The following is a 26,275-nucleotide window of genomic DNA, read 5'->3' on the forward strand; positions in this document are numbered from 1 at the left end:
GTGGCGCTTTGATAAAATTTTAAGCAAAGAAACTTAATGTTTGTTGTGATCTCAGCTGGCCAGCACATTCTCCTGCAGTCATACAGACACAGCAGAACACAAACAAATGAAAGCTTTGTCACTTGCCTGACCTTTCTAAAAGCCTACATGAGGAAAAGTTGAGGAGCTGGTTTGGATGGACCACTAACCTCTAGTGCAGATAGGCTAGGGCTCGGTTAGAAGATTTCATCAGCAGTTCAGTGTTCATATGAAAGTTAGAAAACACGTAGGAGTATTCTTAGGATGGTTCCAGAATGGATAATGCCAAAAGCCCATGTGTTACTATCCATTGCCACCCCAGTCTCCTTTGGTATTTTATGTGAGCGTGGTGCATTTGTCATAATTAATGAATCAGTATTGATATGTTGGGACTAATTAAAGCCTTTATTTAGATTTCTCGTAATGCCTTTTATTTTTCATTAGTATTAAGCTTGCTTATTTTACCCTCTTTCAGCCTCTCAGACTCTGCTTGCTTTCCTTGTGCCCTTGCTTGTTTGGAGGAGCAGTGAAGTAGTTTGTGGGATGTTATCCATAGGAATTGTACCTGACACGTGGTTTCCTCTCACTATCTCTGGCAGTATTTGGTTGTACCAGGGTATCGTTGTGGTTTTAAAGCTTTTTTAAAGCATGGTTGATTGCATTTGTACTTTTGTGACAGACATGTACAATCCTAGGGTGCAGGAGAAAGGCAGCTGTTAAATCAGCGAGCGGAAGGGCATGTGTTTTATTTCTGATGGCCTCATGACAGGGCATTCTCCGGTCATCTCTGGAGAAGCCCTGTTTAGGTAGATGGTTTCTTTCTGTACCAAGGTTGGTAGCAGCGTTAGAGCTGCTTCTGGGGTGTCTGGGTAGCTGTTAGAGGGTGACTGTAGCTCAGAAGGCTGTTGCCAGGCCTGGTCATCTGAATGCTGCAGGGCTCTCAGAGGCAAAAAAGCAGCAGCCCCTGGCCTCACAGTGAGCGTTGTGGGGGCCAAACAAAAGGACCATGGTTTCTTTCCCCTGACATAGCTTTGTAGTTCTCTTGACTGTTATCTTACCATCAGGAAAACATTTTCCCTTTGCTACTGGAATTTCAAGTGATGCGGAAGGAATTGGATTTAGTGCATGTAATCTTGAGTCCAGATGGTGACTTGTTCCTTATAGATTTCTGCTGCTGAGCCTTGGGTGAGCTCTTGGTGTGTCTGTGCGAGGATGGCTTGGTTAGAGATCTCTAGCTTGTCATGAAAGCGAGCAGTGGGAGCACACTTTAGTTACCCTGATGAAGAGCTCCCTGAGAAGTATAACTGTTCAGGTGTGATCTGTACCTGAGCTGATGAGCAGGCTCTGGGTAGGAATCCATTCTGCATTTTGCTTACTCACAGTGTGTGTCTATACCCAGTGTTTTATGATTTCTTCCCTGTCTCTGTAGACAGTTGCTTGTTTTCTGGGCAGTAATGACACAGTTTACAGAGGACTAGAACCCCTCCCCCCAACACACACATCCTTCCTTCCTTCCCTCCTGCCCTTCTTCCAAAAGCTAAGCCTTGTATCCTTGGCAGCGTCGGAGTGCACAGCTCTGAAGAGGAGGTTGCTAATCAGGGATATGCCAAGCAGAGAGTCTGGTGCTGTGGCCTAAAATTTAAGCTTCAAGAATCCATTTGCTGCTGTCGCATGTTATAAGGGGTGACGAATGCCAGCCTTGTCAGAGAGGATGCTTAGATCGTCACATTCTGGAATCGAGGGGAAGGTGTGACACTGTAATACTTGCCCTGGTGTCCTTGCTCTCTGAGCATGCCTGCATGCCAGGACTGTCCATGCTTTGATATAAGGAAGTTCTGTATAGTTTTGGCAACCGACATTTTAATAAGAGTTAATTTGAGTTTGAGAGTAAGTATAGATCTGTCCAAGAGTAAGATTTTGGAAATATTGTGAGATGTACGTACTTGAGATGACTGAAGATTATCTTATTTTCCTTTGGATATCCTTTGGAAGCAGTTATTGACTGGCTATAGCAGCTATTCTGCTTAATATGGCTTAAAGGATGTTTTTTCTTCTATTTGGTTTGCAGTTAGAATAGCAGAACAGCTACATCATGAAGCTCATGCCCCTCAGATGTTCTCACACCCATTTTCTTTCCACACAAGTGAAGGACTTTGAAAGATCAAGACATAGTCACTGAACCTTTCCAGTGTGGGCCTGTTCACTGTTGATAGCTTTGGGAAGATAGTCTGTTAACATGAGATTTTCTTGGCTATAATGTGTGTAGGTGGTAACAGACATAAGCATTTTTTTCTTGCTTTCAGTAACTGAATCTATATTTTTATTTCTATCTTCTAGACAGTATATAAGTGCCTTATGAGCTTTTGTTTTGATTTTAATTGCTGTAGGAAGCTTTTGGATTTGGAGGGTCTTGTATCTTTTGATACTGCTGAGTTTTGATAACCAGCCCTAACCATGGTTTGACCTCATATTATATATTTTTATTACTGCTGATCTTCAAGTTTCTCTGGCCAAAATTATTTCTGGTTCTGACTCTGGGTTTTAGGGTTTAGCTCTCTTGACTCAGATCACAGGACATAGGAAATGGTTATGTGTATTTGACACTGACTGCCGCTTTCAGAGTTACAGATTAATCTTAATGTACAGTAGACAAGTGACAATTTCTAATTTACTTTAGCTTGGTTTAGCCCCTTCATTAGCTTTCTGACCACTGGCCCTTTCTCCACACTGCTTCGGTTACTGCTTTCCGTTAGCTGCTGCCGGTTCTGTTGTGCATATTTTCTAACTTGCTTTTGCTTTTTGCTCATTCTTAAGATTGTGCCTTCGAGTGGTCTTATTCGTTGTGGTCTGTGATTGGCTGTTCATTGTGAAGGTAGAGAATAGCTCATTTGATGAGTCTATGCTGTGCTGTATGTAGTCTTAGGCCTTCCAGGAAATAGGCCTCCTCCAAGACACTTCCCAGTGTGCCATCTCCCACGGCAGCAGGCATGTGCTTTATTTCATGTGGAAAAAGAAGAGAGAACTTTCCCAGTCTTTCCTTCCTGTGGCAGATGACCTGCAGTTCAGCCTCCTGGTGGTTCCTGATGGGGCCTAATCGAAGCATACAAGAGTCTGATTTCCACTCTGCAGATGGAGTGGATGGTGACAATATTTTGTAGTCTTCAGCCAACTTTTGTAATGAATGCAAAGGAAGCAGAAGAAAATCCTAAACAGCCTTGCAACACAAGGTCTGCATATAATTGGGTGAACTGTTGGCTGTTGCACAGGCTCGGGTCATAGCTGTGGTCCAGTGTTGCCGCAGTGTGAACGGCATTTTATTCTGTACACCAGTGCGATATGCTAACCTTCACAGAGAATATTTGTACTTTCGCCCTTCGAATAGCTATCCTTGTATCCAGGACTGAAAGTTAATCATTTTCAGCTGAAAGTAGGGTGCAGTGTTTGTGATTTTTGGTGTCCAAAACCAGACATGTCCATCGTAGCATTCTAAAAAGATAGCTTTTGGAGTAGCTGAGGTAATACTTTAGCAATTTAATATTTCTGCCTGGGAGATTAACAGCTGAGCAGCTTCTTCCCTGAGCTAAGACGACAGTTATTTTTGTCCTTCACTTGTCTTTGATTTTTCTGCTCTCCATTGAGGCATCTTATATGGGCTCTCTCTAATGAAGTGAGAGTGGTTCCCTTTTCTAATCCAACCCTTGCTTCTTTCACTGGAGTCATCGAGTTGGGATTTCGATTTTTCGCTTTAAACTTGCATCAAGAAAATTTTCAGTACAGATTGGACTTTGTGTGTGTGTGTAAGTTTTTATTCTTATTAAGGCAAGGGTTTTTACTGCCTAGCCCTCGATGTATCATTTTGGATACAGTATAGCCCTTACATTATAGCCCTTACCAGCCTCAGGCTCAGTCAGGCTGTTCTTGCCTCTGCCTCCTGAGGGCTTAGAGTACAGGCATGATTCATTGCATCTGGCTCAGATTTTCAGCCCTTCAGTGCAGCGCTCGTTTTTGAACTCTATTTAGGGTATTTACGTCTTTACCTCCTTCCCCCAACCCTAGGTTGGAGCGAGGAGGTTAGTGGGGAGGGGCTGCAAACCCCTTTACATCTCCTGGCTGTTCAGGTTTTTTTTTTTTTTTTTTTTTTTTAGGGCTATACTAATCTCTGTCAACAGCAAACACAGCCAGCAGTCTCGTCCAAATCTTTGAGCCTCCAAAGGGCCACACCATCCGTTTTTGGTCTCTTCAGACTGCTACGTGCCACTTGCAACAGCTTCTCTTTCTGGGCTCTTACCTTTACATCCTCGGAGCCCTAGGCCACGCCTCTCTGTGCTGCACGTGGTAGGCCGTGGCCGTGACTACACCCACGAGACAAATATCAGCTGTGGACAAACTAAAGCCAACGAAAATCCCACACTTGAGATTAAAACAACGTAACTGAGTTTTTAAAGAAACCAAAACTTCCATTACACTTCAGCTGTATGACTGAAATAGCATCTGTCTTATTGAGAGGTCATTCTAAGGTCTTTGGGAATTGATTATCGTGCGTCTTCTCTGATATTGTTGCTGGGAAGACAGTATTGGGCCTACCTCACTTTCATGTCTGCCTGTGGGGGCTTGGCTTTTTGCTGTGTGGTGCAGACTGTGGAAGCCAGCTTCACCCTTCTTGTCCTCTTCCTCCAGGTAATGCAGGTTCTGAATGCCGACGCCATTGTTGTGAAGCTGAATTCTGGAGACTACAAGACCATCCACCTGTCCAGCATCCGGCCTCCAAGGCTGGAGGGAGACAGCACACAGGTGAGGCCAGAAACGCGTGTTACTGACCTTCCTGTTCCTGGACAACTTGTAGAAGGAAGGGCTTCTCAGCGGTATGGTTTAGGGATAAGAGTCTGTCTGGTGGAAACATGGCAGCAAGCAGCAATGCTGGTAGGAACTGGGTGCCGTGAGCTCACCTCTTGAGCTGCATGTAGGGGAGTTGTGGCTGGTGGGAACATGCACACGTGACTGGGGTTTAGGAATGTCACAGCCCACACCTAGTGACATACACCTCGAAAGGTGCCTCCCAACCCCCGTAGTAGTCCAGCCAGCCAAGACCAGGTGTTCAGATCTATGGACCCACAGGGCCCTTTTTCATTGAAATCACTCAGGAAGCAATTGCACTTCAGAAGGAGGGAAGAAGTCAGAATAGTTAAACATGATACCCACATGGGAGAGGATTAGTTTTTGAAATTCTGTAAGCATGCAGCCCAAACTGTAGTTTGCCTCTGCTCTGTTCCATCTCAAATAGTAACTATCAGCACTCCTCTCCAGGGAGCTGGAGAGTTGCTAGGATTAGGGTATGGGAGAGGGTGGGCGAATTTTACTTTCGAAAGATCCTGCATTTCTGAGAGAATAACCTGGAGATACTCTATTTGACTTACATAGTGACAGGGCCCCTTTTTGATGGTCGTGTTGGCTTGGTTATTCCTTACAGTTTTGCTCCTGGGGAATTGAATCTTTGTGTTCGTGCTCTTTGGGGTTACCTGCCCCTCTTGTAGCGCTGCTAAGTGTATTACCTATTTTATTTTGTACTATCTGCTGAGTCTTTGGGCGGATTAAGTGCTTGTCTGACCATATAGTTTGAGTATGTATGTCAGTTCTAGTAATTGTGCTTTGTATGAAATTTCAACAAGAGTTGGTCTTCAGCATATAGGAAGGCAGTTTGTGGCAAGAGTTTGTAGGGCGAAGGATTGAGGTTGATTATTTTCTTGGGTTTGGTTCTATCTTGCTTTTAAGGCCATCATTCTTGCTTCTGTTATTTCCCTCTGATGACGTGTTTATGTTGGCTGGTTATAGAATTAAGCGTTTGGGGAGAGCTAGTGCCAGAGAGCAGGTTTTAGAAGTTAAAGATCGTGGTTGAAGTTAGAGTTGTGGATCCTCTACTTTTTTTATTGCGTCCTCTGTGGTTTTGAAGATGTGCCGTTTGTTCTTCCATTGTCGTGCGCACACACGTGTTGCGTAGCGCGTTCATAAGCTGAGCTCAGACCCTGTCCCATTTGTGAAGGGGTTTAGGAAGCCTATGAGAGTAAATCAAAATATCAGGGTTATCTCTTAAATCAGATCATGCATAGAAACACCTACAGCATGGGCGATTTCAGTGGCTGGCCAATCAGCTCATTTGCTCCTTTTTCTCTTTGTAGAGGAGGCAGTTTAATGTAGCAAACAGTATTGTGCTAAGGTTGAGAATTTAAATGCATGAAAGCTTAGAAATGCCAAAATGAGGTTGTCTCAGTAACTGTGGCTGTGCCTCATTGCACAGAGTCAATATACATCTCCAATTTGATCAGGATTGGGAGTAGCCCACGATTTTGCATCTGCCCTGCAGTTGGAATTAAGGTTCCCACAGCAACCACAACTTTGAAGTTCTTGAATGTTAATTTTTATGTCTGCATTATTAGCCAAAGCATTATGTTAATATAGACTATGTGGCTAGATTTTAAGTTTTTAGGGGGTGGGCATGTTGAGCTTAGGTAGATTAACAGGTTTTCTGAAGAAGGAACTAACCTACTGAGAACTCTTTTTCTAGATTAATTTGGAGCTCCTTAGCTGGTGACATGTGTTTTCTCTTATCTTAGTGGCTGATGGACAGTTGTTGCTTTTTTGTTTTTTGTTTTCCTAGCCCAGACTAGATTCTGATTTTACTATTTCTTGTTTCCTACCAAAATGAGTTACCTTGTTTCTCCTGCCCACCCCCCTTTTCTGTTCACTCCTGAGATCTTACTCCATTTTAAGAAAGTTCTAAGTAAGGCTTAGCTATAAAAGTCAGCAGCATATGGCTTTTGAGAGAATGTGGACTGATTGTCATTATTTTGTTCACTGAATTCCTCTGGAAGCATGTAGGAATGGATCCCATTAGAGACGGGTGGTGTAGCACCCCAGCGTGTTGAGGAGGGTAGCCTGCAGGACCCAGGTGTGGCCAATCTGGCACTTTCCTCAGAAAATGTTATACTTGTATTCAAGGCAAGTAGTAAGCACAGGAAAGGAAGGGCACTCTACGCCTGTAATGAAGGCCACATAAGCCACTTACATTTGTTGTTTTACATTTTAGCTAATTGCATTTAAAAACTAGAATATTAGCTTTCATATGTACTTGGTAAAACATATCCAAAATATTATATCAACATTTAATAAACACTAAAACATTAATGAAATTGGTTTAGATTTTACACTTACACCCATGTCAATTCTTTCCAGCATCATTCAAGGTTGAAGGGGCTGATGGACGGGTGTTGATTCTTTTGTTTATCTCATGGACAGCACAGATCAAGTACCTGAGGTGAATGGGTTAGTCAGTACTTACTGGCTGCCCTGTTCAGAGTTCTGGTGAACTTTGAACTTTAGTAGGTACACAAATAATTTCATTGCTATTAAAGCTGTACAAAAAGTTTAAAGTTTACAGAGAGTGTGAAATCTGAAAATTTCTTTGAAGAAATAACATTAAAGCCTGAAGGGTTGTTAGAAGTAGTAGTTAGAAGGTAATTTTGGATGTGGAAAACACTGATGATGTGAGTCAGGTAGGTTTGGGGGAACCAGAGAATGGACAGCCACAGGGGAGAGAGTGTGTGTGTGAGTGGCTTGCCAGCTGTGTGATGGGTAGGGCCAGGACATATAGATGTCCATGAACATCTCAGGGCTTTGTGTTGAACTTCACATTGTTTTGCTTATCCGTGACTTGCAGAGCTGATAGCTGGAGGCTAGACATGAAAACAGCTGGCTTGGTCATTAAGCAAGGGTCTTGTGTCAAGATTTTACAGTATGTTTTAGGTTTTGTCTTGAGGAATTTTAAGCTGAGGAGAACGGTGCACGGAGACTTAACTGTTATGTCAGTGATTTGATTTACAATATATGAAAGTAATTTACATTTGCACAAACCTGATCTATAAGGAGTAGTTCTGGATTTTTTTTGGATAAACCTTAATTGACTAAGCACCCAGGAGAGAATGTGTAAAAAGTGAGAACTGTAGCTGTTACTCCAGCGGTTGCTCTTGGTCCTGGAGGATTCCAAGTATTTGCCTTTCTCCTTAAAGAATCCCCCTGTGCTCTTACAAAGAACATGAGATTCTATTCTACATTTACTCTAAAGTTAACAAAGATTTACAGTATGGGTGCAGGAAGGAACCTTGTCTCCAGTTCCCAGTGGTGCCGTAATTTATATAGATGTGTGAAGCCTGGGCAGTAGAGTCTTGGATTTTCAGTTTCCCTTGCTACTTTACGATGTTTATACCTAAGACAGGCAGGAAGCCCAATCAAGTATTCAAGGTGGAAGCAGGCATAGTGGCACACACTTTTAATCTCAGTATGTGGGAGGCAGAGGTAGGTGGATCTCTGTGAGTTTGAGGCCAGCCTGCTCTAATAGACTTCCAGGACAGTCAGGCTACGTAGAAAAGGGGGAAGTGTGTGTGTGTGTGTGTGTGTGTGTGTGTGTGTGTGTGTGTGTGTATTTTTAACTTTAAAAAAAGGTATTTAAGGTATTGGGGGCTAGTAGCTGTGCTAGCTCATCTGGTATCTTAGTGCAAGTTAGAAAGTGGTGTCCCTCCCTTAGGAAGCCTCAGGTCAATCAGTCCTTGGCACGCAGACTAGAGGCCGAATTCAGCTCCTGTTCTGTCTTTGTCCCTTTGGCCAGATGTCCTTGTGTAAGATGCAGCTCGCACAAGGATGTGTTCCTGCCCTAGTTAGAACAAGATCTGGTAGACTCTCCAAGGAAAAGGTGGTGTATTTTTGGGAGATGGGGAGTGGAGTGGCTTTGTGGTGGCAGAAACACTGACTGCTTGAGGATTATTTGTGGGGAGGGTGTGTGGTGGGTGGATTGTGCAGGGCCTTGGGGCGTGCACTTGGGAAATTACCTTTTGTCTAATTACTTTCTTGAGGGTCAGTGGCTTGAAAATGGAGAAAGGCATAACCCAGTAGCTTATGGTGTGAGCCTCCTCTAAGCAAAGGAACTGTGTGGGAGAGGGTGCAGATGCAGGAGCTGAGGCAGCTGGAGCTAACAGGATGGCGGTTGTGGGCATGAACACTGTGATAGGCTGGCCTTGGAGCAGCTCCTGCCATGGGGTGACCTCCTCCTGAGCTCCAAATGAAGACCCAATGGGGTTGGGCTGCCTTTCAGAAAGCATGGAGCCAGTTCTCCTCACAGTTTCTTTTCTTTCTTTCTAGAAATTTTAGTAGCCTATCACTTAAACAGATCTAAAAATTGTTAGGGTACTCTTGGTCCTGTCAGGGTGGAGGTGTGGGCCCATAAATTGGATATTTTCCTTTTTTTTTTTTTTCCACCATCTTTTAAATGTTACAGGAAGACAAGGTTTTGCCCAAGGCTAACTGTATACTTTCTCCTCCTGCTCTGCTTACTTTCTAATTGGAGCTGGAGGAGACACTTAAGACACTGATCTGAGCATCTTTTTTTCTCCCGGGGCATCCTGTATTGCCAGAGCAGATCCTGAGTTTTGACTGAAGCTTGGGTTGGTGGATGATGTGATGGAGGAATAAATGCAGGAGCATGTGGTCAGCGTTCTCTCCACTGAAGGCATGCAGAAGCCTTCAGGTGGGTGTGCCTGCAGGTTTACCCAGGGTGAATCTGGTATGAGCTCTTGAGATGTGACTCCTTCAGGCTGAAAGCCTGCTTTTAGCTCACACATGTCATTCTTGTGCCTGCACAGGCATCGGCGGTTCTCTAAAGGCAGAGTCTGCTTTATCCAGTTGTTTGCCAGAAGGAAGTAAGTGCTAAGTCTTATGGAAAGGCTCTGGCTTTCCCGAGCTGCTGCCTTGAAGGAGATAGTACATTGTGCAATCTCAGGGCTTCCTAGGGAGCTCTTGGCTTTGATCTGAAACTGGAAAGCCTAGTGCTCCGTAGCCCAGAGCTTGCATGGGCTTTGTGCTACACTTGGAGTGTTAATGACAAAGGAAACAGCCCCCAGGCATCCAATGAAGGGGCTGACTTATTCCCCCATGAAGTCTGCTCTTGCAGTGCTATTGTAGTTGCTGGCACAGGGAGACGGATCTAAAATTTACCTCAAAAACAGGTACATCCTTTGCCCAGCCTCCAGGTGCTTTGTGGATTAAGTTTGCTTTTGGTTGTTGAGTCTTTTTCTTGGTTCCTTTTGTCACATGTCTGGCTCTCCCTCTTCTCCTTGGACTCTATTTCTGAGCTTGGCACTCAGGACAATGGGGAAACCCAAGGGTAGAAGCTGGTAGCCCACTGCTTTTGGTGTCCGTTCATTTCCATTTCCTGCCTTCAAGCCTCCGCCCTATGAGTTCACCATAGAGGTTTTTTTCGTACCAGGGGCTGTAAACACTCAGACCTGGGCAGTGAGGGGTCTTCCTAATCTTGTATCCTTGTTGCCCTTACTTTGGGCAGCTCTCTCAGGTCTGTGCCACCTGGGACTCTTGGACAGGCAGTTGATAGAGAGGCTTGGCAGGCAGGTGCATTACCCAAGATGCCCTGGGGTTCCTAAAGGCTCTTGGTCAGAGGCCAGGCTGACTTGGGTTCTGGTAACTCCATCCGTTGTGCAGGAGGCTGTGTGCTTTGCCCTTTTAGACACAATTACAAGCGGGTTCTCCGTTTATTCCATCTAGTTTTGACTTTTGAAAGCAAGATGACCGGTTGCTCTGGGTCCTCAGGCAGACTCTTTGGCCACTAGTGTGCATACCAAGAGGAAGTTGTGGGGTTGGGGTCCCCAAGCAAAGTGGGTAAAACCAGTGAATCCCCTGACTGTGATCTCAGGCGCATAACTGGGAGCATGAGGCAAACAGCAGATTAGAGAGGGACTCCAGCTCGGCTTTAAGGACCTTGGAGACAAGCAGAGGCTCTTTGAAATGGATATAGCATTTCACCAGTTTCCAATGGAGAGATCTGGGGACTGCGGTAGTGTGATCAAAAGGCATAGACTGTGTCAGAGCGCTGGCAGAGGCATTCTGTACCCGTTCCCAAATTGTTTGATCTGGGCATCTTTGAGAGAACACTTGAAACCTCCTTTATGGAGGGCTGAAAAAGCCTACTATCAGGAGATGATGGCTAGGGGTCTTAGCCCAGCTTTAAGATTCCAGAATGTGAATGCTCTGCTTTGTGAGCTCAGTGGCCAGGTGCTATCGCGTACAGTGTTGCAGTGACCTGTCTCTTAGCTGGAGAGGTCACCGGTGGGCAAGCCTGGCTCCTTGTGATGAGGTCAAGACACAGAGCATCTGGGCAGAGAGCAGTAAAACATACACTCTGCTCTTGTGTCGGGATATTTTAAACTGGAAAAGACAGGGTGTGCCTGTCTTGTTGCATTTGGCTTGCTTTCTTCTCCCTCTTACAAATTATAGTTTCTTTTCATTCCTTGAGCCAGAGATCCCCTTGCCTCTTTCTTTCAAATCATTTCATGGGATTTTAACAACCTCCTAGTGGGTCTTGGTGGTTAATCTTCTGAACTATGTGCATTTTCCTCTTTCAGCCCATCTCTCTCTTCTCTATTCCTTTAATCATCACTATCACACGGTTTTACATTTTCAACTTATCTAAATCTTGCTCATGCTGTTTGCTCATGCTGTGTGCTCATGTTTCTTTCTGCTTCTCAGTCCCACTGAGGTGTAGTAATTCTCTGTTGTTTCTGGAGTTGGTGGCAACATCACTTACTGTTCTCTGGCCTCTTAATGTGCCCTCTGCTGAGGGTAGCCCTCTGTCTTGCTCTGATTCTTAAGAATCCTGCTAGGTCAGAGACTGCTGTACATACAGCCCTTTCCTTCTCTCCAGCGTGCCATGGCATTTATGTGCACGCCTGCTTTTCCACTGTGAAGTCTAAACGCAGCTGACACCAGGAGTGGCGTTTCTCATCTTTATCTCCTTTCAGAATCATGTAGAGAGTACTATGAACGTAGTAGACAATTATCAAATGTTTAAATCACATCTGCTGAGGCATGAGACTTAATTCCATATATTGCTTTAGAGTGGGCATCATTTTGCCTGCTCTAACTCTTCTACCAATCCCTGGACTACCTCTGATAGGCCTTTTCAGCTGCAGCCCAGGTCCTGGGTCTTAAGTCTGAGGAGGTAGCCTTTGCCTCCCTCTTTACCCACTTCCCTCCTAATTGCATTGCTTGTTTTGCTGGGTAGTTTGTACCTGGTTTAGATTTTGTAGCTACTTCTTTTCCCTGCCCTGTTTCAGGCTAGTTTCTGCCATTGCTTGACCAGCCTTGGCTGTCTCCCCGTGGCTTTCCCCTTAATGTTTTAGCACAGTGTAAGCTTGAGTTGAATGCACCAAAGGGGTTAATTTCAGGTTTTAAATGTCTTTGAAGATGGGTCTCTTCTTCTAACACCTCTGCTCTTTCTTGGACTCTTTCAAATGCCTTACTCTCAGCTATGTTAAGTCATTCACATCTTTAGGTGTACTTTTTACTCAGGGCTATTTTTTCCCCCTTTCTGTTGTTGACCTTGTTGGTTGTCAGATTATTTCTTTGCTGGAACTAATTTTAAAATCAATTAGAGAGCTTTTCCTGTCATCTTTCTCTCTTTATTTATGAGGTGCTGATTGCAGAACTACCTACACTGTGTTTAGATAAATTATCTTTTTTTTTTAAAATGTAACATTTATATTCAAGGCAAGTTTAGTGCAGCCATCCAGTGCTTTGCATTTTTGCAGGCCAGAGCTGTAGACTTCATTCCTTGGTGGGCTAATTAGCTTTGGGCTGGAAGCATTTTGTTCTGTTTGGAAACCAAATATTTAAGTTCCTCATAGACTCTCTGGTCCCAAGAAATTATTTTTATTAACAAGATGTCTATAATTTTAGGTGTGTGTGTGTGTGTGTGTGTGTGTGTGTGTGTGTGTGTGTGTGAATGATGAGAGAGAGAGAGAGAGAGAGAGAGAGAGAGTGAGTGTGTGTGTGTGTGTGTGTGTGTGTGATGAGAGAGAGTGTGTGTGTACTGGTCACAGGTGGACCTTGGATGGAATGAGGGATGATGGATGAAGCAGTAGTGCTTTACTCCCACTGTTTTCAGCAAAGGCTTCTCAGAGCTGAGACTAGAAAGGGAAGCTGAAGGACGCAGATGCTTGCTTTTTTTCCCTAGCAAATGACAGGCCTATTGGTTAGGCATATTTTTGGTGTCACTTTTCATTTTAGCCTTTCTTTGAAAATCCGCAGTCATTTTATAGGGTGTTCACATTTTATAGTTCTTAATCCACCCACTGCTATGCCAGCTGGCTGGTTTGGGACACAGACGCCTTCGCCCTGCTCAGTGTCTTATTTATGTCCACCCTGGTGTAGGGCTGCTTTACAACAGGACCTGTGAAGTTTATCTGTGAAGACGTTCTAGAAACTCCATGTTCTTTACTTTCTCATTTCCTGGCGCGGAGTCAGTTTGTCCTTGCTGTGTAGTGTGGCGCACTCAGTAGGGCTAAGCAGAGGCATCACAGAATGCAGAGGCATCTGATGGGTCTTTCTGGTTCCACACTGGTCCTCAGAGTGTTGCTTCTGTCAGTGTAGATTCTCAAGAATCTACATATTGGATGCTTATCATTTCTAGTTTCTGCTTGCTTGCTCGCTCGCTCTCTTTCTTCTTTCCCTCTGTCTCTATGCAGTTTGATTTTCTGGGTCAAGTAGATTTCTCATTCCTTTAAGTCTGTTGCAGTCTAACTGCCTCGCATGTAGTTGGTACTCAGTTATATAATGTCTGCTTGCATTCACAGTTGTAACCTTTGTTCATAATCTTTGGCTGCAGATCGGCAGAGCCCACCGACCCTTAACTGTGATTCTGCCTTTTGGCCACCAGAAGGATGTTTTCTTGATGACCAGGAAGGCCAGGCTCTTTCCTTGTGTGGCTGCCTTTTGTAAGGTGGGCTGCAATTAGGAGACAGCCTCCTCCTTATTCATACGGAGCCTGCTTAGCATCTGCTTCTCCAGCTGGATGGCTAGTTTTAGAATGGCTGGTGTGCAAGAGCTGTAGGTGGAGCTTTGAAAGGGATTGCTGATGTGTGGCTGCGCAGGGCTGCCTTGTCAGCCTCCTGCTCTCCAGGCTTTGTCTTGAGGCCCAGGCATGAGTTGGGGCCAGGCTGTACTGTCTCCCCTGCTCTTACTGGACCGTCTCTGCCTTTTGCTGCAGCTGATGGAAGGGAGCACATTGTGTTCTTCGTGGCAGATTGGCAGACAGTGCTGTGTGCTGGTTTGACTGCGGAGATATCCAGAATATTAGGCCAGTTAGCACTTTAACAGGAGGGAGACTAGCCATCACTCAGAGCATCTTGCTTGATTCACTTCTTATTTCTTACAAGGAGGAAAGAAGTCACCCTAGTACTTTGCTGGTCCCTTCCACCAGCCCAGTGGTTTCCTAGGGAATGTCTGAGTTCCTTCCTGCCACTCGAGCCACCTTCGAACTGTTCCATCAGAGCAAGACTGTGGCTTGCCTGGTAGATTGCTCTAGGTTTCCACCTTCTCTGTCTGAAAGCTTTTAGCCTCACTTCTTCCTTCTGTACTCCAGTTCTCTTCTGAGGAAGAATGATTGGTTCTTTTCGCTCAGGCATTCTTGTTTGCAGGTGAAGTTACTGTTAGGTTGTGGTATCTGTATCCAGAAATAATAGAGTTCTGGGAGATGCCTGTTCCTCAGGGTAGGATAGCATAAACAGCAGCTAGATTTCTCAATCCTAGAGAATAGATATTAGTTTCTGATGCTGTGAAGGAACCTGACAAATGAAAAACTTGGTGTAGTAAAACTGTGCAGCCGCTTCCCCCAGATCACCCACCAAGAAATGTGTTCTGAGGGCTGGAACCACAGTGTTCAGCTCTGTCGTGCTTCTCTGCGTCAAGAAGATGCTTCCACATGCTCATGTAAGAGGATGCTCTCCTGCTTGTCCCCATCCCAGGGCGGGGAGATTGGGGACTGACTCTCATCCTGACTGTGTTCTTTCCCTCCCTTGTTGCTGCTAGAAAGTTTGTTTGCAGATGATTGTGCATGTGTGGGTTGGGTGCCTGCTCCTGCCATCTTGTCTTCTTTTGCCTTTCATGTGGGTCACCTTCCCCGCCCCAGGCCTGGTGCTTTGCATCTCCTCTTGCTGTTGTCTGTCCAGGAGTTCCCCACAGGAAAGAGGAACCGACATCTTGGACTGGAATGAGGAAGCACACGGACCAGGCAGCCTGCCGATCTTGTGCCCTGTGGAGTGGGCCTTGCAGAAGAGCTTCTTGCATGTCTTGTGTGGCTTTCAACCCTTGGTGCTGTTTCTGATGCCACATGGACCTGCTGTGAGTTCCTAGTGTTGTTAAATTGCCTCTCCTGTAGCTGCCTTGCTGGGGTGCAGCCAGAAAGAGCAGCTTCTTGAACAAGATTCAGTACCTCAGAAAGGGGCTACACCAAAACTGCTGTCTAGTTTTCTTGAGCAACAACATTAAATTGCTTGTTTAGTGCCATCTTGTATTCTAAAAACTACATTTGTGCAATTTAAGAGAGATTAGTGTCCTACTTCTGGAATTTAAATCAGTCGATGTCTTCATGGCTATATTCTCTGGCTGTTATTTCTAGATATAGGCTTAAGGAGGCAACTTGTTGAGACAGGAAGGAGTCTTGCTTTTAAACAATGAGTGTGTAGTAAGGCAGAATGGATCCTCCTGTTAGCTGGTTTGTTGTTTTTGTTTTGTTTTATTTTGAGACAGGGTCTCACTGTGTAGCCCTGTTCTTGAACTTTCTATGTAGACCAGGCCGTCCTCAAACTCACAGAGATCCACCTGCCTCTGCCTCCTGAGTGACAGGCTGAAAGGTGTATGCTACCACACCCAGCTCATATCAGCTGCTTTAGTGTCAGCCTTCACACTTGACATCTGGTATTTGGTAGGAGGTTTCAAAGCTGTGGCTGTTAGAAAAGGTAAGCCTTGCCTTGTTGGTGCCTCTGGGAGGGGCAAGCCTTCAGCAGCTTTTACTTCTTTTTATAGGTGGCTCTTCTAGCTACTTTGGTCTTGTGTTTTTTCTTTTTGAGGGAAGGTTTTGAACTCCTGACCTTTCTTCTTTGGCCTCTCAAATGCTGGGGTTATTTGTGTGGTTCAACTCCTGACTTTTCTTCCCTGGCCTCTCAAATGCTGGGGTGGTTTGTGTGACCCTTTCCCTCTGAGTACCGTCTTACCTCCCTTTTCTTCCCTGTTGCATGGTCCTCATTACTAATGCTTCTGTTTCCCTTTGCTTCCTCTGCGTTAGGTCCATCTTGGATCTGTTGCTTGATTGTTGCGGGCTGGCCTGGCCAGTGCAGAGGTGTGAAGCTTCCTGTGGTAGGTGTTAGAGCTGTCCGATTTTTCATGCATCATGACACACAGAGGCCATAGCATGCTCAAGGCAACGTGCTGACTCTCTTATCCATGTATGTGAATATGGTTGGAGTCTATAGCTGAGGGTTCCTGATCCACGGAGTCAAGCAGTTGTGCATTGGAAAAGTTTGGCAAAACCCATGCATCTATATTCAACATGCACTGTTTTTCTTCTCCTGAGAGTCAAATCCAGGACTTCACAAATGTTTGCATTAAACAAAGGAGCATACACATAATCTAGCCCCTTCACTCCATTATACTTTCCTCCCTGTGCTTGTGTGTGTGTGTGTGTGTGTGTGTGTGTGTGTGTGTGTGTGTGTATGTGAGTGTGTGATAGGGTGTGTCCCGTAGAGCCAGTCTTTGGACACTGAGGGTTCTCAGTGTCTTGGTGTCCCTGAACTGACCTCATGTTCTGAAGCCGAGGATTATGGACTCTGGTGTTTCTGGCTGTTCTTTGACCTTGCCATATCTCTTTTACCTCTGTTTCTTTCCCTGCTAGAAAACTCATGCCCATATGTTTGCTTCTAAGATATCCCCTGATGCAGAGTTCTACAAGGGCATATCATTTGATTGTTGACGTTAGATTCACTGCAAATACGGCAACCCAACATTATTGCTTCTCATTTGCTGCACATGAGCTGCAAGCCTTCTGGGCATCCACAGGACTGTTCTGAGGACAAAGATTAAGTGGGTCTCTGCTGGTGCCATAGATTTTGATTGAACAGCAGAGCTGCAGTGTGTACGCAGGGTCTGCCACTGACTGCCTCTGCCCTTGGCTTCTGCCACTGCCCTTGCCTCCCTGCCATAGCCGTGTGCCCTGTTGCTTCTCACAGTTACCTCCGACTGAGCTTTTCCCTTTGAAAAGAGGCCAGATCAGTTTTTCTTAAGGTGTCAGTACTGAATTTCAAGTTGTGTTAAAATCTCTGTGACTGGGGCTTAGAATGCTCATTTTTTACAACTGCTAGACATCAGCTTGAGAAATTACAGCTCTGGATGGTTACTCGGAGCACTTGAAGAGTGGGTGCTTACCAAAGCTGTCTCCCAGGACTTTGGTCTCTGACAACACCAGTTTTCTTTTTTGAGCTGGATTTAGAAGTAGTTTCCTATATGAGAACTGCCATATCCCCAAGGTCACAGAGCCAACTACCAACCAGTCATGGAGCTCTGAGCTTAGAACGTGCTCTGACGTGCCAGTTAAAGGTGACAGGAGGGCCTGCCAGAGAACAAGGGAAGGGTATCTCTTAGGGTTTGCAACATCATCTCGTAGGGTACTGTTGGAGCTCATGGTTGGGTGGTGAGTAGTATTTTTTTCAGGATCAGTTTCTCTTCAAGGTAACAAAAGAAAAGGATTATAAAGGGTTGCCTTGATGGCTGGGGTTTGCACCCATGTGATTCAGCTGAACTGGTAATACTTGAAAGAGGAAACAAGTTAAAGAGTGGGCTTAGCTCTGGCATGTGCAAATAAAGTAGCCCTGTGTAGATGGAAGGAAATGCAGCGCTTCATGGCGTGTGTGTTTGTGCTCAGGCCACTGCTGCGGCTACCCCTCTGAGGTCAGTGGCCCCCTTTTAATAACCTTAGTGGCTCCTCATTTCTAGGGGGGTTTCTGTGCTGGGCAGTTCGCTGTTTCATCTTCCTCAGCATTTTTACACGTTAGCCAAGTTTAGCTAGGAGGCTTACACCTGTTTTCTTCTTTCTACCATTCTCTGCTTTACAGATTTGTCCCCGATCATAAATGTAAAATATTCATTTATAAATTTGGGAAAAAATTTAGAGAAGCAAATATAATAATTACTTAAATCTTATAACCCAGAGGAACTATCACCACTGCGAATATCTCATGGCCTTTCACTGATGTCTCTAGTCATGTTTTGTAACAGAACATTTCCCCTGGCCTTTAAGTAATTTTCTAAAACAGAATTTTTAATGGTTATGTAGTTTTTAATAATATAGATGTGCCATAATTTATTTAACCAGTTGCCACCTATTTTTGGAGATATAAACTATCTTCAGTTTTTACGATTACATCTTTATACTTAAAATGAAAATGTGCCTTGCAGTAGAAAGCCTGAGCATCAGGTCGGTTCGGATCAGAGGTGGCCCCTGGCAGACTGCTGGAGCACACTGTGCACCATCGCTCTGCAGACGCTGCTCCCCGAGGAGCGGGCACTCGGTCCCGCGGGCAGGGCGTGCCGTGCCCTGATCACCTGATTCCTCATCTGCGGAGTTACTCAAAAGCAGGCTGGGGTCCGGGCCCCTTGGGCTTTGTTACCAGCCCCACCCCTCTCCCCCAGCAGCTAGACTTGCTGCTTTTGAAATAAAGCATGGAGGAGACCAGTAAGTCTACTGCTGGTTCCTCTGCCACCCTGGCCGGGAGACGCCGTGGTGCTGGAGCGGCCATGCTGGCGTGTGCCCCTGCAGTATGGAGGCATCTCAGCCCACTCGTGTTTGCACAGTTATACTGCAGATTATTAAATTACATCCTATTGTGATTAAACAGCCACCCCCACCATACAGGTATGTGAAGCAACTATAGTCTATATTTAATTAACATAGAATAGCACTTGTGACCAGCAAAGTAATTACAACCACAACTGCTGGTTTTTAAAGGGCTACGCTCACCCCTGTTTTGAGGAGGATGCTGCTTCTTGGGGGTGGGAATGAAGCACAGGAGAGCTCCTCACGGCCCTTACGTGTCTCTAAGGAACTTGAGCACTGTCCACAGTCTTGTTTTAGCCCAAGAAGTAATGTGGGATTGATAAGCAGGGCCACCTCACATTGTTGAAGGCTCCAGGACCCCAAATTCCCATCGGAACAATCCTTCCAGCATGAAGTCAGCTGTGGGTAACTGTAGTTTCGGGGTTGTGTGTGCTCTGGGACAGCTTGGCTGCTCGGGAGCACAGTGAGCACTGAGAATTACCTGTCCAGAAGTCATAGCAACACGTGCTTAACCACCGTGTTCATAGTTAGAAGGAGCCTCCAGACCCTCTCCCACATTCCCACACATTCGCCTTCTTGTCTCAGACTGTTTGCTGTGCATCTTCTCAAAGGCTCAGGACGTGCTGTGGGTGGGCTCGTCCCCTCCAGGCTCACTCCCGGTACCCACTCTGAGCCCGTTCCCTAGGGTCAGCTGTTTCTGGGCAGAGTCCAGTGCTGGCAGGGACGGCCTGTTGAGTCTGTTGTCTTTACATTTTGGGTCTGTTTCTCCTCACTCTTCCCTCAGAGATGATCGTTGCGCCATTGCCCAGAAAAACAGCAGAGAATGGTGAGGTGCTGGCTCAAGAACTGTTTTACTGTGGAAAACAGTTTTACCGTCCAGTGTGATCTCCACCCCACCTCTGCTTCTTCTTCTGGTAGACTTTCTTATGCCCTGTTTTCCTGGCCCTGGAGAAGTGTGGGAGCTGAGAGGGCTTTGGTAGAACGGATGGGGACCGTGTGAGCACAGGCGTCATACCTTGTGCAGGGGTGTGGCGTGGAGCAGCACTGGCCTCTTCTAGTCTTTTTCTCTTGAGAAGAGCAGGACCTTGTGCTGTCAGTATGTTGGCAATTTCAGAGAGAAGATGGGCTCAAGGCTGGATCATTTAGTGGTATTTTGACATTTGTGTGGCCCTTTCTCTGTAGTTCTGAATAAGAAATTAGTATCTTGGTCCCTTGGAAAAGTAATTTTAGCTCATAGACTCCCTGCCACACTTGAGTAACTTTTGGAAAGTATAATATTTTACCTAAAGCCCATTAACTGTTAGGCACTCTTTCTATATTCCCTTTACTGCCCTTTTACCGATTAGGGAAATATTTATGTGAACCCAGAAGGCTGATTTATTTATTTTATTTTTAAATAACTTGCTACTCCCTGGTGCTGGGTGCTTTCTGGATCCCAGACAGACGCCATGATTTCTTCTGGCCATGGTAATCATCTGGCCTCGCTTGGCCTCCATCCTCAAGGGCCTGCTTGGCACTTTTCTGGCTTCAAGGAAGCCTCTGGGTGTGTGGAAATAAATCCAGTGTAAATGTTCCACCTAGGAGCACTGTGACTCCTGTAGGGTACAGGGCAGATTATTGGGTAAGGATCAGCCCGAGCAGCCACTAAAGAGATGTAGAAATAAAAGCACCACTGTGGAACTGGGTCCGTTCTGCCGGGAGCCTGGATCAACCTGCAGGCAGGCTGTTGTAGCACTCTCCAGGACCTGTCTGTCTGGGCAAAGGGTCTGGCAGTTACTGATGAGACAGGCCCTTGAGAGCTTTTTCTGTAAGTAGAGACCAGATCTTTGGCCCAAATCTTAGAGACATGCTTGCAGAAGATGGGAGAGAAGAGGGTTGGAGAGGTAGGAGACAGGTGCGTGCCACCCTCCCTTCTTACGTGCTAGCACAGAGCAGACACACCTGTTCCTGGCAGACTGAGCCTGTGAGCCTGTGCTGGGGCTGCTCTTACTAAATTCTCCCTGCCTGCAAGCACACATCTCAGGCCTGGAGCTGAGGCTCGGAGCAAAACTGGTTCCTGTAATCTTTCTTGCACTGAAGATAACTACCTTCTTGTTTCTGAAAGAAATATGCCTGTGTGTGTGTGTGTGTGTGTGCGCGCGCGCGCGCGCATCCGTGCATGCGTGCAGCAGTGTGGGCTCTTCATCTTCCTCATCAAGCATTTGTTGAATGGATAAGAGCCACTTTCTTTAGCAAGTAGCTTGAGCATATTTGTTGAGCATTTGCTTTTCACATGATCATGGAATAAAAAGCACATACAATCTGCAGTCAGACACCGATGAGAAACAACGCCATGAGCTCATCAGCATCTCAACACCACTAAATTAGAGGCTGTGATACACTGTTGCTCACTCATCTGCAGATCAGGGAATGGAACCCATTATTGCCTGTGCCAGGTCCCGCCAGGGTAGCACTAAGGCTCAGTCAGCAGAGAATGCAAGCAGACAGTGTGAGTGTTTCCTGGGCCACAGCTAGCTTTTTTTTCTTTTTTTCTTCCCCCATTTCCCTCAGGGCTCAGAGGGAGGTTTCTGATGTACAGCAATGGCTGGGAAACCCATACTTCCTGCATGTTTTGGGGGTGGCCCTAGTATCATTGGAGGGCCAGCGAGAATATTTCTGGGTGGGGACCCATGGTTGAGAATGGTTGGATCTTAACCAAATAAAATCTTACCACTGCAAATATTCGTTATTAGTCCACTTCGGAAACTGTGTGAAGAAATCCTACTCTTTTCTACTGCGGGGGAATTTTCACTGATTCTTTACTAAAGGTGTCACAGCCACTCATTTCTTCAGTGGTGAGCTTAAGTGTTTCCCTTCTAGAAGGCTCTTCCCTTATAAGCAGTTCGTATCTGTCTCCTCTGGAAGGAGAAGAGAAATCATCCTCACTTCTCTTTTCTGTGCTATAGTTTGGGTCAGTAGTTAAACCAGAATGCAGCCTGAACTTGTCTGGGAAGCTTTCATTCTCTCTTGAGAACACATGCAGTGTAGCGAGGGTATTTTTTGTGGCTGTTTCATCCTACACTAATTTGTCCTTTCTCAAGAAAAAATAAAAAATTAAAAAAACTATGTAGACAGTGTCCTTTGCTTTACAGAAGCTTTTCAGTTTCATGAGGTCCCACTTATTGATTGTTACGCTTGGAGCCTGTGCCGTTGGTGTTCTGTTCAGGAGGTTGTCTCCTGTGCCAATGAGTTCAAGCTCTTCCCCACTTTTTCTTCTAAGCGGTTTAGTGTGTCTGGTTTTATATTGAGGTCTTTGATCCACTTGGACTTTAGTTTTGTGCAGGGTGATAAGTATGGATCTATTTTCATTTTTCTACATGTAGACAACCAGTTGGACCAGCACCATTTGTTGAAGATGCTATCTTTTTTTCATTGAATGGTTTTGGCATCTTTGTCAAACATCAGGTGTCCATAAGTATATGGATTTGTTTTAGGGTCTTCTATCCGATTCCATTGACCCACCATTCTGTTTCTATGCCAGTACCATGCAGTTTTTAGTATTGTTGCTCTATAGTATAGCTTGAGTTCAGGGATGGAGATATCTCCTGAAGATCTTTTACTTTAGAGAGTTGTACGACTGTCTACAGATTGGGAAAGGATCTTTACCAACCCTATATCTGACAGAGGACTAATATCCAGTATATATAAAGAACTCAAAGTTAAACAGCAACAAATTAAGTAATCCAATTAAAAAATGGAATACAGAGCTAAACAGAGAATTCTCAATAGAGGAATATCAAATGGCAGAGAAACACTTAAAGAATGTTTAAAAAATGTTCAACGTCCTTAGTTATAAGGGAAATGGAAATAAAAAACAACCCTAAGATTTCACCTTACACCCATCAGAATGGCTAAGATCAAAAACTCAAGTGACAACACATGCTGGAGAGGTTGTGGAGAAAGGGGAACCCTCCTCCACTGCTGGTGGGAATGTAAACTTGTACAACCACTCTGGAAAGCAATCTGGCGCTTCCTCAGACAACTAGGAATGGCGCTTCCTCAAGATCCAGCTATACCACTCCTAGGCATATACCCAAAAGAGGCTCAAGTACACAATAAGGACATTTGCTCAACCATGTTTGTAGCAGCCTTACTTGTAATAGCCAGAAGCTGGAAACAGCTCAGATGTCCCTCAGTGGAGGAATGGATACAGAAATTGTGGTACATCTACACAATGGAATATTACTCAACAATAAAAAACAAGGAAATCATGAAATTTGCAGGTAAATGGTGGGATCTGGAAAAGATAATCCTGAGTGAGCTATCCCAGAAGCAGAAAGACGCACACAGTATATACTCACTCATATAGACATACAGGATAAACCTAACTAAAACCTAAAGAAACTAATCAAGAGGGAGGACTCTTGCTAAGATGCTCAATCCCTATCCAGAAAGGCAAAGAGGATGGACATCAGAAGAAGGAGAAAATAGGGAGCAAGTCAGGATCCTGACACAGAGGACCTCTGAAAGGCTCTGCCCTGCAGACTATCAAAGCAGATGCTGGGACTTACGGCCAATCTTTGGACAGAGTGCATGGAATCATATGAAAGAAGTGGGAAACAATAAGATCTGGAAAGGACAGGAGCTCCACAAGGAGAGCAACAGAACCAAAAAATATGAGCACAGGGGTCTTTCCTGAGATAACTCCAACCAAGTACCATGCATGGAGATAACCTAAGACCCCTGCACAGATGTAGCCTATGGCAGTTCAGTGTCCAAGTGGGTTCCATAGTAATAGGAATAGTGACTGTCTCTGACATGAACTGATTGGCTTGCTCTTTAATCACCTCCCCCTGAGGGGGGAGCAGCATTACCAGGCCACAGAAGACAATGCAGTCACTCCTGATGAGACCTAATTGATTAGGATTAGAAGGAAGGAAAAGAAGACCACCTTTATCAGTGGACTTGGGGAGGGGCATGCATGCAGAGGGTGGAGGAAGGGAGGGATTGGGATGGGAGGAGGGAGGGAACCACAGGGGGGATACAAAGTGAATGAAGTGTAATTAATAAAGAAAACTATGTAGAGGATGTTCAATGCCTGGCATGCACAAACACTTGCCTAACATGCACAAATATTTGCCTGGTATGCACAAGGCCTGAAGTTTGACCCCCAGCTTCATAGTACCATGAAAGAAGAAAGAAAAACAAAAGGAAGAGGATCTAATTATTGTTTTGGGTTTTAGTTTTTGAGGCAGCTTTTACGAGATCCCCCCCCCCCATAACATGTCCTTCCGCTTTTGTTTGCTTGTTCTTTATTTAAAATGTCGAGTGAAGTCATCCACAATGCTTTAAATTCTGTTGTTGTCACACCTCCCCAGCCTACCCAGATCTCCTGGCCTGCATGCCACAGGAGATTGTCACTGAGGATTGCTGCCCAGTGTCACTCTCAGCTGTGTCTCATAAGTGGCACGTCATCATCTGTTACTTGTTTGGAGGCAACACAGACCTCTTTGAATCTCCCATTACCACTTCCCGGGTGTTTCTCTAAAGCCATGTAAGGTTTCCTCCTTATTAGGTCTGATGCCTTGAAATTATTGGGCTGTTGTCTTGTTCTCTGTGTGCATGCTTTTTGTGGTTTTATGGACAGGTGCCTGGAATGCTCTTTGATAACCCGAGCACTAGGATTCACCATCTTTCTCAGCCAGCATGTCAGCCCTGTCAGGACTTCTTCTCTTGAGTGAAGAGATCCTTTTGATTGGCAGCTGGTGGCTTGGATAGTGTTAGATGAAGGATGCTGTAATCGCAGGGCTAGTGGGCATGCAAGCTGGACTTATCCCAGGCGGAACCAGTAAGACCAGAGGACAGCATGTGCCACCAAGATGTGTCTTGGCTGATGTTTAAATTGCATCAAATTAAAGGGTATTTCTCATTCTCCATTGACATGTCACCAAAGGGCAGAATTAGTGTCATTTTTAACAGCTTTGAGCTTCTGGAACTGCTGCTTTCCTTGCGGGGTCACTAGGGACAGTAGCTCAGTGAGTCTCTCTTGTTCTAAAACCATTCACTCAGATGGAAGGCTTCATAGAAGAGGAGGGTTCCAGGGACAGCAGCTCCCTCCTTTTTCTTTTTTGAGACATGGTCTCTCTGTGTATTCTTGGTTGTCCTGGAACTTAGCAGGCTGACCTAGAACTCACTGAGCTCATCCCTGTACAGCCTCTCAAAAGCTGGGATTAAGACACGTGCCACCACACTTGACAGTCTTTCTTTTCTTTTCTCTGACATTTCTTCAGCTAGGTTTTGAAGTTTCTATAAACTTCTGTCGCACAGTGTTGTGTTGATGTTAGGATGTGAACAGGGAACGTGGCAAGCAGCATGGACTTTTTCTTACATGGAAGTGCTACACCAAGAGAGAGCCCTAGGGATGTTGGGATTGTTTAGTTCATCAGGTGGTTATTTTGTCCTTGTTGTAAACAGTGCGCTGTGCTGTGGGGGGATGGGTCACAGGTGTTCAGGGTAAGGCCCATAGTCAGAAATTTACAGTACGGTAGTAGGAACAGCTTGAGTTCATATTAATCAAGGTAAGCTGCTGAGAGAGATATGACCAAATGCAGTTCATTTCAGAGGAGACAGGACTTTTGCTTTGTCTGATCTCTTGGACTCTGGTGATGTTTAAGTTGTTTCTCTTTTCTACCCATTTCCTCTTTGCTCCATTGACTTGTTTCCTTACTTTAAAACTCTTTTTCATAACTAGTGTAGTAGGAACATTTCCAAAGTAGTCAAGTTTTTGGTGGGGTTTGGTGGAGAGGTTGATGCTGCAAATGGAACTGAAAATCTGCCAGACTCCATGAACCTGCACCTGTTAGTCACTGATGTGTGGTTCTGTGCTTTAAACCTAAGAGAATTCAAGGTGTTCTTCCTTGAAAGGCTCGTTTTTTTTTTTTTTTTTACCTAGACATTTTATGAAGGCCACTGTTCAGGCAGCTTTTGTCATTTTGCTGAATGTCAGCAAGCATTTACTGTCACTTCTCTGATGCCAAGGAGGAACGCAATGCCTTTAATTTCTAGCAAAATAGCCCCCGGCCTTTTGGTAGCACATTTAAAGGTCAGCACCCTTGGTCCTCCTGTGCCTCCTCTGCCCTCACTGTCATCCGTTTAACCTGTGTTTTCTTGATGCTGCTTCTGGAAAGTGCACTGGAGCTGCGTTTTAAAGAGTTTAGTTTCCTTAAGTCTGAAGGTGCTAGTTGATGGTAAGCTTGAGGTGCAACATTAGAAATAATTCCAGGACTTACAAGTAGCTCACCTGGTTAAAGAGTTTTGTTTTTCCATAAGGTACTATTACCCAAATGATCTTTAGAAAGTTTTCTCTTGAGTCTTGTAAATTTCAGGAACTTCCTGAGACTGCTTTATTTACTTGGTAAGCCTTAAAGGAGTATTTCAATTTGCACCCTATCTTGTTTCCTTAGAAGGAAGCTCATGGTTTATGGGTCTATCACTAGATATGTAGTTTGCTTGTGTTTTTAAGGGGATCATTTTTGACTTGGATCATGTATGCCTGCC

At 45.0% G+C, this 26,275-nt stretch overlaps 1 protein-coding gene across 1 annotated transcript in view; it reads left to right on the forward strand.

Moving 5' to 3' along the window:
- Snd1 (staphylococcal nuclease and tudor domain containing 1) overlaps nt 1–26,275 on the forward strand; it is a 397,879-nt gene that overhangs the window by 54,421 nt on the left and 317,183 nt on the right. Inside the window, exon 10 of the mRNA XM_055608222.1 lies at nt 4,696–4,809. Within this exon, the coding sequence (XP_055464197.1) occupies nt 4,696–4,809 (114 nt within the window). The remainder of the gene's footprint in view (nt 1–4,695; nt 4,810–26,275) is intronic.

Source organism: Psammomys obesus, unplaced genomic scaffold (assembly GCF_907164565.1).
Source record: "Psammomys obesus unplaced genomic scaffold, mPsaObe1.curated_primary_1811, whole genome shotgun sequence".
NCBI lineage: Eukaryota > Metazoa > Chordata > Mammalia > Rodentia > Muridae > Psammomys > Psammomys obesus.